The 16,499-nt window shown below is 37.6% G+C and overlaps 1 protein-coding gene across 2 annotated transcripts in view; it reads left to right on the forward strand.

The window, feature by feature from the left end:
• The first annotated feature begins 1,062 nt into the window (after positions 1–1,062).
• lmtk2 (lemur tyrosine kinase 2) overlaps positions 1,063–16,499 on the forward strand; it is a 43,789-nt gene continuing 28,352 nt past the window's right edge. For both annotated transcript variants that reach the window (XM_067458020.1, XM_067458029.1), the window contains exon 1: positions 1,063–1,613. In XM_067458020.1, coding sequence (XP_067314121.1) covers positions 1,532–1,613 — 82 coding nt within the window. In that variant the 5' untranslated portion in view covers positions 1,063–1,531. The remainder of the gene's footprint in view (positions 1,614–16,499) is intronic.

Here is a 16,499-nt window from a genome sequence, read left to right on the forward strand (position 1 = left end):
TCAAACTGCCAACTTCAGTGTAGCTTTAAGCCTTATACTTGACGCGTCCGTATGTGCGCGCGGCAAAAATAACATCAACACGGAGTGCGCGAGACCTCGTTTCGCTTGGCGGTGTGGGCGTCAAATTTTGTAACTTTGCGTGCGGCTCCGCAACCGAAGAAGCACGAGGTTCATCACACCTCAGTCTGCACGTCGATTTTAACATCTCCCCAAATGGACGAGGTGCACGCTCCGTCAGCGAGAGAGATGAGGAAAACAAACAAACAAACAAGCATGCAAATGGAAATTATCGTGGCTAGAAAAATGATCGTGGGCATTATTTTTATCGTACGATTAATTGATTTATTGACTATCGCGACAGGCCTAGCTCTCGCTGTAGTTGAAGTGCTGTAGCTCTCGCTCATCCGGGAGAAGTGCCAATTCAAGCTATTCCACCCTTTATGATGTCATACAGGGCCATTCTCGAAAAACTGAATCTGAGTGAATTTGGCATATAAACACAATTTTTTTTTTTTTATTCTGGCCATGCTTAGCAAGAGAATCCAACTTTTTAACAGTGTAAAATAAGTCACAATGCATTAAATAACGTTACCCCCCCCCTAACTTTTACAGCTGTTCCTGAAAAGCTATTGATTCAGTTGAATCACCTTATATAATACTAATTCCAGAGACTCTTATTGGATTAATGCGTCTGCATCATTCACATTTGATCAAAACCTTTTTCCATTGCCAGCTGACTTCATCTGAAATGCACTTGTTTAGGTAATTGTATTTATTTATGTGTATAACAATAATAGAAAATGTGGGTTTTATAATGAACCAAATAAAAATTATTCTCTAGGCTATAGCCTAGATAGGAATGAATAAGAGGCTTATGTGCTAAAACAAATCAGTAGGCTAATCCTTCTTAAAATTGTCCTCCATAGCCTACAGCATGACAGTTTCCTTCAAAATACAGGTTTTGCGTTGCTCATCTGAGTCAACCAATTTTTTGTTTTCTCTCAGCGACAATGACATGGCCAGACTGTGTCATCTTGAACGCTGTCAGTTTCTGTCACCACCACCGCCCTCGCGTGCGGCGCGCGTGACGCGTCGCTTGACGTCACGAGACATGGCGCTCGTGCGGAAAAGTGATGCTGGACCACTGTGTTTACTGCGCTTTTGATTTTTCCACGAACCCAGGAGTCTTACAATGCAGGGAAAAGACACATCAACGCATTTAATCGTTAACCTAGAGAGGTAGTAAACGAACGGGCGGCTTTTAAACGATGAGAAATAATCGCAAATAAGACGCCGGTAGCGGTTAGCATTAGCTTAGCTTGATGAACATCACAGCACTGTCGTGTTAGCTAACGCTCATAACACGACATATGAGTAATATCGCACAACATGCGTCTCTGACACGGCGGATATGACAATATAGATGTACATAGACATATATGAGCCAAATCAGGCGTCCTTCGCGTTATTTATTTAGATGTAATAGCTGTGTATACGTAGTTAAGCTAGTGGATTAGCTGCAGTGGTGAGGATGGAGGCTCTTCGTGCAGGTGTGTGTTTACTGGGATTTGCCACACTCACACAAGCTGCTCCAGTCTCAAATACACACGCAGGTAAGATATCGAGCAGTGACATTATAATGTGTGTTTCTTTGCTCATGTTTCACTTTATATGTGTGTGTAGCGATCACGATATAGACCTTATTGACATGACACTCCAAAGCAGGGTTTTTAATTTGTTTTAGATACAGTGGGCCCCCACATATGATCAGTCTCACGTGAGGGACCACAAACTTAACAGTTAAAAGGCATCTGTATAGTTTCATGTCTATAGTCACTTTGTAAAAATATATATATATATTATTGTAATTATGCATAGCTTTCAATGTGGGGGATATGTGTGACCCTGGACCACAAAGCCAGTCATAAGAGTAATTTAAAAAACAAAACAATAAGATTTCCATTGATGTATGGTTTGTTAGGATGTTAAACTGAGATTTTTGAAAATCTCTAATCTGACAAACAGACAAACAAAAAAATATTGAGAAATCACCTTTAAAGTTGTTCAGATCAAGTCCTTAGGCTGTAAACATTTTTTGTTGATTTAATTTAAAAAAACGTAAGTAACCTGGTTGCCTTAATTTTGATTTTTTTTTTAAGTTGATACAATAAAGGAAATTGGTATATTAAATAGAAACTCAAAATATTATTGTATCTGAAACACATAAAAAATGTGATAAATCATGAAAATAGCACAATTTATCACAAAACACACAATTACCCAATATACTTACTAACCATTTTAATAATATTTGAATAAAGGTTGTCGATTCTCAAAAATGTTCATTGTATTAACTTAAGGTTTTAATTTCAATGAACTCAATTTTAAGGCAACCAGGTAACTTATTTTTTAAATCATTTTTTACAGTGTAGCAATGCCTATTACTACTCATAAATAATAATACATTTTTGATATATTTAAAGTAGGAAATTTACTAAATATCTTTACTTAATATTCTATTGATTTTTGGCATAAAAGAAATTTTTTATAATTTTGACACATACCGTGTATTGTTGGCTATTGCCACAAATATATCCGTGACACTTATCACTTATTACGTTAGATTACTCTGTCTTGTTCTGCTTACTATGGCATGGCACTTAATACATCTATGCCAGCACAGTACTACCATGGAACGTGTCCCAAACCATGTTAATACTATGTTAGTCTTTTGTTATGGTGTCATTAGGTGAGTTGACAGCTGACTTGTCTGTAAACAAACCACGTTTGTGAGCAAAACTAGCAGCATATAAACACTAATTCAACACGGCCACTGTTTTGGAAATGAAAATGTGTGCATGAATGACTAATCACACCCATGCATTAAATTATTCCTGCTTTTAGACTAATGAGCACTTCAGTGAGTCAGGAGTCACTATTGTGTAACAGGTAAATAATAAACCTTTATGTTGACCTTCTGTTTAGAGCGGTGCAGGTGTGATGACACTTTGTTGGCCAACCGGCAGTTCGCGTCGCACTGGTTCCCTCAAGAAAAACCCATTAAGTTTTTCCAATAGGCTTTTGGATTATCGCTTATAATTTAGCGATTATTTGATGGCAGGCACACTACAAATGTTTGGTGAAGTTTTGTAGACACACTTGGCATGTTTGGTTGGATTAAAATGAACCCTGGTGTGATTACTCTGTTATTGCTGTTCATTTGAATGAATGTAAACACTGCCGTCTGAACCGAGCTGTGCAAAGCACGCAGCTTTGTTTTGAATGTTGGGTAAGTTACAATGCTATACATCTTAAAAGCCGTACAATCAAGTTGTGAACGCATTCCTATGGAATATGCATTCAGGTTTGGTATTTTTAGGTTCGGTGTTAAAATGCCAGTGTGAACACTAAGTGGACCAGGCAAAAGAAACAAGCAAACTGAATTACAAGTGTGACCACACTAAGATCTAAAGGTGTCATGAACTGGCATTTTTTTATACTGTTGTCTGAGTTCAACTAATGGCGTTCGTGTGGTTTTTTCATTCTGAAAAAATCATAACTAATAATTAATAGGCTATTTACTCCACTGGTTTTGATGCTCTCGCCTGAACGCTGGGTTTTGATGCACTGTAAAATCCAACAGCTGTTCGTACTAAGACTTTTTTGTAAACTTTACTTAAAGGGTTAGTTCCCCCCAAAATGAAATTGATTTCATTAATAACTCACCCTCATGTCGTTCAACACCCGTAACACCTTCGTTAGGGATGGGTGTCGTTAAGGTTTTAACGGTATTAGTACTCTTACCGATACTGCTTATCGGTCCGGTACTTTAACGGTATTCTTATAGGTACTTTTTGAGGGATTTCATATATATATATATATATATATATATATATATATATAATATATATATATATATATATATATAAAATTAACAAAAATACACAGCCTACACAGTGCTTTCATTTCAGGAAGATTCTAGTAATCAAATGTAAAATAACACAGCATAGTTTATCATAAATAGCCAAAATAACACTTTTAAAGCTGAAGTTATTCATTCAAGAGCTGTGAGTGATTTTCCTCTTTGTATTTGGTTGTTTAATTAGCAGTAATTCGTCAGCATGTTTATTTACACTGCTGCCTCTTTAAGACAGATGTGCAGCTCTGTAGGTGACTGATAATAGGCAGATGCACTACATTTTCGCCCAACTATAACCATAATAACTACGTCCATTTTAGACACAAACTGTGTTGTGTTTAAGAGACTCTCCAGAGCCGGTCATTTTGACATAGATGTTTGTTTACATTTGATCGTTTAGACGCGAGTGTGAAACCGAAAGTGTAATTTGCTCGTCTCGTTGCGGCTGTTTCAGAGCGCGCGCCGACTTGGGAACATCCCTTGCGCACATTTTTGTGCTTTTATCGCTCTTTTTATTATTAAACGCGTTCCACAATTTACCAACAGTAGCTAGACTGTATTTTACAACAATCACTGATCGTGTTGATTCTTGTCAATGCGTTTGAGTTTTATGGAGAAATGACAGCGTAGGCTACTGCTGCAAAGGGAATTAAGTTGCGCTAGACATAATTATTATAATCTTTGGAAGCCAAAATCTAAAATAAAATCAGACTATCTCTCTCGCTCTCGCTCTCGCTCTCGCTCTCGCTCTCTCTCTCTCTCTCTCTCTCTCTCTCTCTCTCGCTCTCTCTCTCTCTCTCTCTCCTCTCTCTCTCTCTCTCTCTCGCTCTCTCTCTCTCTCTCTCTCGCTTCTCTCTCTCTCTCTCTCTCTTCTCTCTCTCTCTCTCTCTCTCTCGCTCTCTCTCTCTCTCTCTCTCTCTCTCTCTCGCTCTCTCTCTCTCTCTCTCTCTCTCTCTCTCCTCTCGCTCTCGCTCTCCTCTCCTCGCTCTCGCTCTCTCTCTCCTCTCGCTCTCTCTCTCTCTCTCTCTTCTCTCTCTCTCTCTCTCTCTCTCTCTCTCTCTCTCTCCTCTCTCTCTCTCTCTCTCTCTCTCTCTCTCTCCTCTCTCCTCTCTCTCTCTCTCTCTCCTCTCTCTCTCTCTCTCTCTCTCTCTCTCTCTCTCTCTCTCTCTCTCTCTCTCTCGTGTTCGTGTATTTTCAAAAGTACCGATAACGTCCGAGCTTATCGATACAACGGTCTTTCAAAATTCACCCCGGGGCCCGTTTAATACCAGTTTCGGTACCCATCCCTAACCTTCGTTCATCTTCAGAACACAAATGAAGATATTTTTGTTGAAAACTGATGGCTGAGAAAGGCTTCAGAAAGGCCTCCATTGGCATTCAGTACATTCCCACTCTCAAGACCCATAAAGGCACTAAAGAAGTCGTTACAAAGTCCAGCTCACTACAGTGGCTGAATAATAATTTAAATTTACAATGTGACGAAAATAGTTTGTGCACAAAAAAAAAAAAAAAATGTCTTTATTCCGCCAAGTTATTGTCTTCTGTGTAGGTCTCGGAAGTGACCTCATGCGATATGATTCTGGATCAGATCTGGATCTGATGTATGGCTAAATCTGATTGATCTCAGTGGTTAATTTAGGATAAGGTTTTTTTTTCTTCTCCACGATCAAGGACGACACAGATTTCAGACGCTCTCAACGTAATAGCTGTTCGCACTCGTCATTCTTTAGCTCCGCCCACACTATACCCTCTAGCCGCTTGTTTTTTTCCGGAAGACTCGGTACAGCCCATCTCTCTTTTATAAATATTATAAAACTAAAGATTTTTCGGAGATATTAAGGATGCAATACTACTCTACAGGTACTCAAGATTGACATGAGATTGACTGTCAACCCCCCCCCCCCCCAAAAGCTGAGGTATCCACCTTGTTTCTACCCCCGTCATGCGGAACAGAAGTTTTAACAGAAGTTTCTCTCATAATTCATGCAAAATTATGAGAGAAACTTCTGTTAAACTTTAAGCAATCAGATGCTGCCAAGAAACTCGTTCAAAGGTTCGGTCTGTGGCATTTAAGAAAACCGAGTACAGGGACATTATTCTCATTACCTCTTAAACCACTGAACATCAAAAGGAAACCTGAAAGTATTACACAAATTACTTTAAGCAGACCATGAATAATCCCAAGTACTCAAATGAGTCTTTCTGCAGCAATATTACAGACTTGTTAAATATTAATGTCGTAATATATGTAAATCTATGTAACGTACAAGTGTCCCGTCATTATCTGGAATGTTGATGGAGTGCTTTTTATCATTCTTTACAAGCATTCCAGTAAACACTGCTGATAGGGATAGCACTGAAAAAGGAAGAGGATTGCATTTTAAAGCACCCACAAGGATTTGAGGCGAAAACCGAGAGATTCTTAGTTCTTCCAGCAAATTATTCATGCTCATTAAATCAGGAGAGCAGAGCACAATGTCTTTTCCAAATTTTTACAGCTGGAACAGAACTAGGGACTGAAAAGAGCTCTTGTCACAGATATTCGTGTCACATTAAAATACCAAGCATTGCATTATGTACCTGACAGGCAAAATTACATCCTCTGTTGATTCAGTCAAACTGAAATTCATATTTATGTATCGTAACCTTATTACTTGATTGGTTATGATTGGTTACAAAATGATTTGTTTCTGCACTTTTGAGTGGATGTGCCACCCATAATTAAAAAACACAGTAGACTCGTTTGGAAAAATATTGATAGGATGATAGGGATCACTTCCTTATTACAGGTAGTTTGAGCTACAGGAAGCCAAAATAACCAATGCATGCCACTCTTATCTGTGGTGAATGATTTACTTAGTTAGAAGGCTTTTTAGAAAGAAGCACTTTGGATCACATGAACATCATCATGTGATGGGGTTTTATTTTAAGACCACTTTCAAAGCCATTTGGGCTATTTGTCTCTCAGTAAACAAATGATGCAGTTAATTAGGAAGCACTGATGGTGGTGATGATGCAGTCACGGCAGTGTGATGAAGTCTGTGCTGACTAATAGCGGTGTAACAGATGGAGTATTTTCACTGCTTTTGGCTTTGTGATTATATTTGTATTGATGGTTCAGCAGTCTTTTAAACAGCCTGGCAGGGGTGTAAATGTTTACTCTGGCAGGGATTTGATTAGATTATGATTTTTTATATATTATGAAATATGTGCTGTCATTTTGTTCTTATTCAGTTTTATATTTTTGTATGATTTCCTTTTAGAGATTAGCTACAGTCAGATGTTTCTGGAAGGACTTGAAAAAAATATATATATATACACAGGACGCGACATTTAGGGGGTCTAATGCTATTTCATGCATTCTGACTTATTTACACTGTTAAAGAGTTGAGATTCTCATGCTAAACATGGCCAAAGATAACCTTGTTCAGCTTCCCAAATAACGCAGCATTAAAGAAACAGTGGATGCAGTTTTTTTTTCCACAGCAGCCGTTCTGCAAGTGTGTGTTTGTTTGCGAGTTGAGATTGCAGGCGGTGTGAAACTGCATTAATGTCTGTTTTGTTGGCAGTCGACATGAAGTACATAAAATGTCAACAACAAGAATGTATAGTGAATTGAAAGTTATCCAGGGATTATGCCATTGTGTGTGTGTGTGTGTGTCTTTGTCTTTAGCTCCGCCCACTGCACACCTGCACGAGTTTGCCTGTTTTCGGAAAGAATCGGTACAGCGAATCTGTCTCTAAGTAGTATGATAAAACGAAAGACTCTTCAGAGATATGAAGGGTGCAATACTACTGTACTTTATAGGTACTCAAGATTAACATGAGACAAACCATTGTGTTTATGATTATGATAATTATGATTCCAGTTTGCATTGTCAAGCACCATAATATGCCGTTTTGTATAAATTAACTGGAAGTGGCTGACAAAGTTACAAATTACATTAAAGTTACAAATGGCCGTGCTTTCTCTTAAATTTAAACTTAGATGGATAATTGATCGAAAATTCAGTGGATTAATTGCAAAATTTGATTTTGTCATATCGATGCACCACAATGTACTGATAAATGTTCCTTATGCCAAGTCATCAACAGACTGTCTTTGTGTTTAGCTTTGGCATATTAGCCTTTTTCCTTTCGTCATTTGTGGGGAGTGTGAGTTTCTTTCATATATTTTCTGTTCTATGCAGATGAGCTAAATGTGGAAGGATGGAGTGCTATTGATAGTTGAGTCGTCTGTGTTTCAACCTGCTCCTCTAACACAAATTCTCAGCAACAGACATTAAAGCCAAGAAGCCCAAGCCTTTTTTTTTTTAAATGGCCTGTTCTCGCACTTTGAAAGGTGTTGTCAAAAGGATTAAATACCTTGCACACAAAATGTGACTTTAATCTAGTTGTTTGTTTTCAGTTGGGCAGTTGCATTGTCATACTGTCATCATTATTCAATAACACTATGAGCAATCTAGCAGCAGTGCTTAAACCAGTCCGGACTGTCATTTCAGCAAATTAAAACACCTGTCCACGGCGCTAATCCTTTACACACAGTTGAGTGATTCAGATAGACAGAGACAGACTAACCCTGCATGAAAATATATAAATTTTTTAAAATAAACTTTTCAGTCGGTCCTTTAGTTAAGTTGGGTTAGGATAAAGTAAATATGATGACAGTCAGATGTGTTTCTTACCAATATATGGAGAGAAGTGCAACTTTGATCTTTTGAACTTTGACTATTTATCAATAATTAAATTTGATAGATTGGTTTGAGTATACCAGCTATTAAGGGTCTCAACAAAAATGCATTGTGAAAAGTTGCAAATTTATTACGTGTTGTGCTTTGATGGTTTTAGCAGCGGCATTGTGGCAGAGATTGTATTTAGAGTTGTAATCCTTATAATCTTGCAAATGTTGTATTGTAGGTCCTTTAAGCATTTGCTGAAGTTCACCCACACAGCACTTTTTATTTTTAGCTCACTGACAGTCAGCCAGTGTAGACCTGTGATGCATGCTGTTCTTGTCCAAATGTTAATCCAAAATCATCAGTATATAGTGCCCTGTGAAATCAGTTTAATCTTTTCCCCCAAATTTCTGTTTTCTGGATTCTATTTTAATGGTTTAATTACAGTTTATTAATCAAAAGCACGTCTAATTAAATTAATTCATACACTAAAAAGAGTGGTAATAATAATAGTGCGTAGCTTAATAAAGTCTACTGTACAACTGTGATATATTTCTGTCACAATTTCAAGTTAAACTGAACTTTTATTTTGACGGGTTGCTGTAAAGAATTTTGAGTTTGTGTCTGTTACGATTTGACAATATTTTTCTCAAATTAAATGGTAAAATGAAGTGACTCTCCTGAAGTGACTCTCAGAGCGGCTCTGGAGATGAAGTTCATGCATTCATGTCCTCATATAGTGAGGCGGCAGATACTGAAAACACGGCGAGCGTCACGCACTTCAGTGTGAGTGTGTCTGCGCCATTCATTCACACACACATACAGGGTTCATATTTGAATAGTCTTTTTGTGTTTAATATTCACAGACACTACTTCTAAGGCTGCAGCTATCGATTATTTTTGTAATCGATTAATCTAGCACTGTACTTATCTGTATTTAATCTGGGTCATTAATGTAGTAGAAATGTGAAATATTTTTGATTTTGGTGCCTTCTAGACTGAGAAAAGACAGAAGATTTTTTAATTTAGTCTCATGGGGATGAAAGACTACAATTCCAAGAATGCTTCGCTGCCCTGTGAGGCCACTCCCGAAGCCACCACTACTAGATTACTGTGATGGAGTTGGAGAACAGACACTACAATTCAATACTGAACGTGTCTGTTCAATATAATGAGTGAGGCGCCGTGCGAGTGTCACTGCAGTAACGCTGCAGGAGTCAGATTATATTTACTGCCGCAAATGAAACTTAAATGTTCAGCGTCGTGTCCTGAAGCTCAACACACAGTTGTCTTCATTTATATAGCGAGGCTAAATTATATTACCAGTGTTGATGCCACTTTCTCTCGCATTGTGGTCTTTGATATCGACATGAGCTGAAAACGTTAAAAAAAGTTAAAAAGTTAAAGATCGACACGCATTCATTGCGTTTTAGCGTGAAATGAGAGTTCCGCATTAAAATCAACACATTAATGATTTCTCTCATCCACCGTCAATTTTTTGGATGTTTACCCACCTGAACCGCGGATATAACCGCAATCCGCTCATACTCCAAGTCCTTACACAAATAAATGTCTTTCTGCAACATCCGTGTGTAGTTAAATGGACTAAACGAAGCGTCGAGGCAGATGATTTTGCATCGAGGATTTTTTTTAATTCGATTAACTCGAGTTACTCAATGAATCCTTTCAGCCCTAACCTAAAGCCCAGCCCTAACTAGTTCTCATCACGATTTGATTTATTGTATTCATCAAATTTTTTACAAATTCCGTATTATGCTGTAAATTCTGTCCAGATTCCATTTTCTGCATTGCTTGTATACACTTAAGGCACACTTTAAAGTGATAGTTCACCCAAAAGTGAAAATTATATTTTTATCTGATTACCTAAGGGCATTCAAGATGTAAGTGACTTGGTTTCTTCAGTATACACAAATGAACTCCAACCATTGCAGTCTCAGTCGTATAATGCATGTCAATGGTAATATTTTAGAGTATGAGAGCTATGAGAGTGAAAAAAAAACATACACATAAGAATCCATATTTAATCCTCGGCTCGTGGCGACACATTGATGTCTTAAGAGAAAAATTTAATTAAAATTTAATGTATTTTTATTTATTTATCTACCTCAAATGCGATCTTTATCCAGCAGCTGTCAGCGTGTGATGAATTCCGGTGAGTGAGGTCAAATGCACACGATGTGGCGCATCTCAATTGGATACAAGCGGCGAAAGTGATCTGTTGTGTGTTTGGACCTTACTGACACTTGGACACTTACTGGAAGTCATCGCACAGGGAAAGCTAATGTACATGAGGTTGTATTTCAGGAAAAAATTATAAAAAATATTGTTCTGTTTCTTGCACAATCCGATTGTTTTGTGTCTTAAGACATCAATGTGTCATCACGAGCTGCAGGGTTTAATATGGATTTGTATGTGCATATATATATATTATTTTTATTTTTTTACTCTTATAGCTCTCATACTCTATAACCAGAAATCGAGGGTAACACGGGTATGATGTCATTTATAGGCAATGCATGGAAATCCAGAAACCGTACATATTGTAAGCTTTAAGCTGACAAATTAAAGGCACAAAAACCACTAGAACAATGTTGTATATTTTATTGACTTATGTAAATTATCCCAAATTCCAAGAATGTTAAAATCTAGAGAAATGAGCAATTATGACATACCCGCGTTATCCTCGATTTCCGTTTTATTTTGTAGAGACCATGGAAACAAAAAAGACTTGATATGAGTGACCTCAAAGCTAACAAAGGCCACACACGCCGTTTTGTTTACATGGGGTTTTAAAAGCAGTGCTGGTTGGGTTCAAATTAAACCAATTACACCTTACTAATCATATAATCGAGTAGCTGTTTATTGGATGATGGTGTCATCCTGTAGCATTCTTAATTAAAATCCTGAAGGCATTCGCGAAACACTGCAAGTTTTGTCTTCAAGTATCCATCTAAAACGCTTGTCTGAATCTGTCCACACGTTTGCCAAATCGAAAACAACACCCTGTCCAATTGGGTCATCTCTACTTCTGTGTGAGCAAACATCACTTCATTATGCAAGAGAGCCGAAATAAGAGCTGACAGCTCGGTGTTTATTGGCCTGGGAAGCAGTTGAATAATTTGTGCTGCTTGCCAAGTCATGATATAAATTCATGACTCCGATAAGAAGAACAAACGGGGAGGTGATTGTGCTGCTGTCCACTGCGTGTCACTCATCAGAGGAGCAGTAATGATCAACACATCTGTCAACCCCTTAGTAACATTTGTAGTTACTGACTGCGCTGAAACGTTGCAATGTTATGCTTTCACTTGGTTTCACAGGTGATACATTGACGCTTCGGCCTTTGATTAATTTTCAGAGCACATGATGCAGCATTGTTATTGATTTACTCTCAAACTCAAGAAATAAGTAATGTAGTGCACTCTTTTGCTCAAGGCTGTCGTGTTCTTTATGTCTGAAACTGTCTCTCAAATGAGCCACCATATAATATAATATTAATAATTAAACCTCTGACCTCCTTTCAATTGGGTGTTGTAGCAAACAGTCTGAAAGTTTTATGTTCACACCCTGCAGTCTATGAACTGTTGTACCCTTGATCAAGAGCATTAACTCCAGTGAACTGACTGTACTTACCCTAAGCTCTTTCACCGCCTGCAGTTTAAAAAAAAAGGTTGCCAGCCATAGCCAGAGATTTTGGTCAGTTTTACAAAAATTGGATGTCCTCCAGAATATTTTGTTGCATCTTAACATGCAATACATCAAAAGAAAGAACAGACCCTCTTTTTTATTCTAGCATTTTTTGGTCATTATTTGAATGTGGGTAAGTTTCATGAAAAAAAGCAACATTTTAAGCAAAAAGTAAAATAACGAAAATCGTGTAGCTGTAAGTTTGCTTAAAATGTGTGCAAATGTTTGTGATTGACAACCATATTGAAATACAAGAATCTCCTGAATGGAACATTTTGCGTGTGTGTGGATTGCAGGGTTCATTTCAGTAATTGTGATAACCATAGCAGTGTTTTAGCATCTCATACCTGTATCCAAGAAAGACGGATGCCAAGAGTTTAACACGTTTGGTGTCAGTTTTTCATGAAAGAAATACTAGCAACCTGAGACGTATAATGTCTAGCAATTCAGACATAGAGATAGACTATAGTGTCAAAGTGTCAAGACATCTGTTTGATGACATATAAGAGTCTTCATGATAAAATAAACTTTTGGAAAAAGGAACAATTAAAAAAACTAGACTTAAAACTTTAAGGTTCGAAAACGCGAGGCGCACTGCACTGCCTTTTTTGGTAAGCGTTTTTTCATTCAGAAAAGAGCAGTGCGCTGCAGGTTTTTTTAATGTTTCTAGGCAGCCCCGGAATCACCTGTACCGTCAGTCAAATCAATGTAACGGTCAACACACACAACTCCATTCATTCGATTGGACAAAAGAAAATAAACGCAATGACGTCGGGCACTTTTCCGCTCAGAGTTGACTTTTTTCCAACTTCATGCGCTCGGAGCGCTCCTTCAAAAAGCGAGGCGCAGCAAGCGGTTAAAACGCGAGGCACCCAGGGCGCATAAGCAGTGCGTATAACACTGCCAATCGATATCCAAAATGGCACCTTTCGCTGCAAAAACGTGTTCTGTGTGATCTAAAACTTCAAGTTCTTGATTACTCAATGTCATATGGTGTAACCATCAATAAAAAACAATTAATAACTAGTGGTGGGCCGTTATTGGCGTTAACGTGCTGCGTTAATGTGAGACTCTTATTGGGTGATAAATATCTCTGTTAATCTATTCTCGAAGTTGGGTTTACATGTGCTGACTTTCAGTCGGAATCAGACATTTTGTGACATGTTCTGACAGTTTGTCTGCCGCTTCAGAAATGTTGACGCTGTCCTCTCTAGCAGCCGGAAATGAGTTACCGGTTGCCATAGCAACTCTCAACGGCCACCAGGATTTATATGGTTTTATAAAAGCTTTTTTTTTTTTTTAAGTGTAATAATCATCTCGGAAAAATAATTTCTTCCGTCAGGCGCAGTTGAAGTAAAAAGTGCCTGGGACAAACACTGTCAAGATGAGAGAGTGTAGCCAGGTTATCGGTGTCATTATTCCAATGTTATCTTCATAACTTCTTACGAAATAAAAAGTTTACCCCTAAGAAAAATGTACTTTCCTCTCAACATTATAGCCTGGTTTGAGCGGCGCGCACTCTTCAGTAGTGAAGGTGCGCACGGTATATCACATCACATCAACGTACACTCAAAAGTAATCGGGTAGTACATGGTGAAATTTTTCATTTGATCTGATCATAAAAAGGTTTATCCCATCCCCCTCAAACCTATTACAATTTTATTCGGTTTGGGCATTCGTTTATTTTCTATGGAGCGTTTTCATTCATATTGGACTTTTAAACTGATTACAGTGCTCCATGAAAATGCACCTATTATTTGGGTAGCACACATATTCTGAATGCCTTTGGCAGAATTCAACTGAGCCATTTTAATCTAGATTAATTCCAAAACTAATCTAGATTAAAAAAATAATCTATGTCCACCTCTATTAATAACATATTCCATAAAATGTGGGTTTTCAAGTCATTTGAAATAAATAGTTGTCCATTCACATTAAAGGTCCTATTGTGGCCTTTTACAAAGTCTTAATTTTTTGTTTTTGGGATGTACTAGAAAATACTCTTAGGAATGTTCAAAAAAATATATTTTACATTTATTACAGCACCTCTCCACATTTCTTCTGAAATACGAAATGTTCTGTGATTGATTAGCTGGCCCAGCATGTTGTGATTGGCACCATTTGTGCATTAAATGTCATGGCCTTACCATAACCGCAAGTGACATCCACTTAAATATTAAGGGCGTTGTCAATTTCAAACCATTTCAAGCATGATTCAGTCTTAACGGAATGGATTTCAAGCACGGATTTCACAGGACGTTTCAGAGTAATTTTTTTTCTGATTTCTTATACACTTTAGATACAATGTTACTCACATTTAATCAAGATATTTTTTGGAAAACCATGGTAATGCAAACCGTAGTCGGTCACAAAACATTAGGTTTTCCTAAGGGTCGGACAAAGTGTCTCTTTGACATAGGGACAACATTTCTTCCCTAACACAGCTCAACCTTGGGATACCAAAAGAGGCCTTGCACTGGATTCTGTTTAATAATATATCCCCCTTTGTAGTGGACCTTGAGCTTTATAACCTGGAGATAATTGCTTATGCTCAAACATCAAAATTACAAATTAAACTAAAGCTTAAAAAGTGGAAAAGCATATTAAGACTCCTTTAGCATGCCTTGGAAAATAACAGTTCTGATAACTCGCCTCTACCAGATATGCACTACCAAGAGAATTTGATTGTTTTGTATGATCCTATTTATTTTAAAAAAACATACACGTTTACGATCTGGAAACAATTACATTTAATGCCATATGTTTTGGTAGGCGGGTGTCCTTCCTACAGAATCAATTTAAGCAACTACTGTGTTACTGGGCCGTTTGTATTTATTGAACTAACTTAGATTTTTTTTGGTGCCTGAGTCTTGTCTCTCCTGGCCGCCTAGTAACAGGTCTCTCGTGTACATCCCAGAGCTCAGTTTAATTGCAGGGTTTGATTATAATGTTATTTGACTCTGCACTGAGGAGTTCAGGTGTACATTACAGTCAAAGGGAAGTAGCTAAATGGTAACTCCCATATGGCAACAATCTCCAGTATAAGCAATTTTCTGCTGCTCCACTTAAATTTAGGGACTTGCTATATATATATATATATATATATATATATATATATATATATATATATATATAGTATTTTTTCATTACAGCACAGTAACATAAATCAATGTTTTGAAGTGGTTTCTGAAAAGCTATCTGTCTCTTTAAATAATAAAAGCTTGTCTCGCTTTTAAGACAACTGCACTTATCCGTAGTTATTTTTCAGATGTGTTCATGACATAGTATATCATTGTCAACAATATTGTCCCATCCCATCCTTGGGGGGAAACAAGGATCGCGTTCTGCACTCAAGAGAAGTTCAGCACATGCAGAGTTTAAAACAACACTGTATTCATTTGGTACACATGCTTACCGAATTGTTTTGTTTCTTTAATAGACCGATATGTATAAACATATAGCATTCAAAATATTAGGATTGGTAACATTTTTATTAAAATATATATTCACACTCATTTGTGTAATGCTTTTCACAATACATATCGTTTTGAAAGCAGCTTTACAGAAAATGCATGTGTCGTCTACAGCAGCGTTTCCCAACCCGGGGTGCTGTCTGACGTGAGCAGGAGCGCTGTTTAGCTGGCACCACGCACTTGCACCACGGTTCATCTCACATCGACGCCCCATCCTAAATAAATCCGTCTCTTCCGTGATACCCTGAAATTTTGAATATTCCAATCTAATATGATTTCTGACCTGTAAGGTTGCCAGAATAATAATCTTACACGGTGTGTTAATAGGCCAGAGGAGAACTGGCACCCCGACTGAGTCTGGTTTCTCCCAAGGTTTATTTTTCTCCATCACGCCCTGATGGAGTTTTGGTTCCTTGCCACTGTCGCCTTTGTCTTGGCTTGCTCAGTTGGGGACACTAAAAATATGATTAAAGTTATTTAACTTATTATACAAATAAAATGTTTGAATTAGGTCTTATTTAATTCTATAAACTATAATACTGATCTGCCAACATTGTCGCTGTATGATAAATTAAAATAAGCTGATAACATCACTGTTTTCTCCAGTACGACTGTACAGCCAAATCTAATTTTGTCGCAATATTATCTTGTTTGACACTGTGAAGCTGCTTTGACACAATCATGATTGTAAAAGCGCTATATAAATAAAGTTGATTGATTGAT

This window comes from Pseudorasbora parva, chromosome 2, assembly GCF_024679245.1.
Source record: "Pseudorasbora parva isolate DD20220531a chromosome 2, ASM2467924v1, whole genome shotgun sequence".
Lineage (NCBI taxonomy): Eukaryota > Metazoa > Chordata > Actinopteri > Cypriniformes > Gobionidae > Pseudorasbora > Pseudorasbora parva.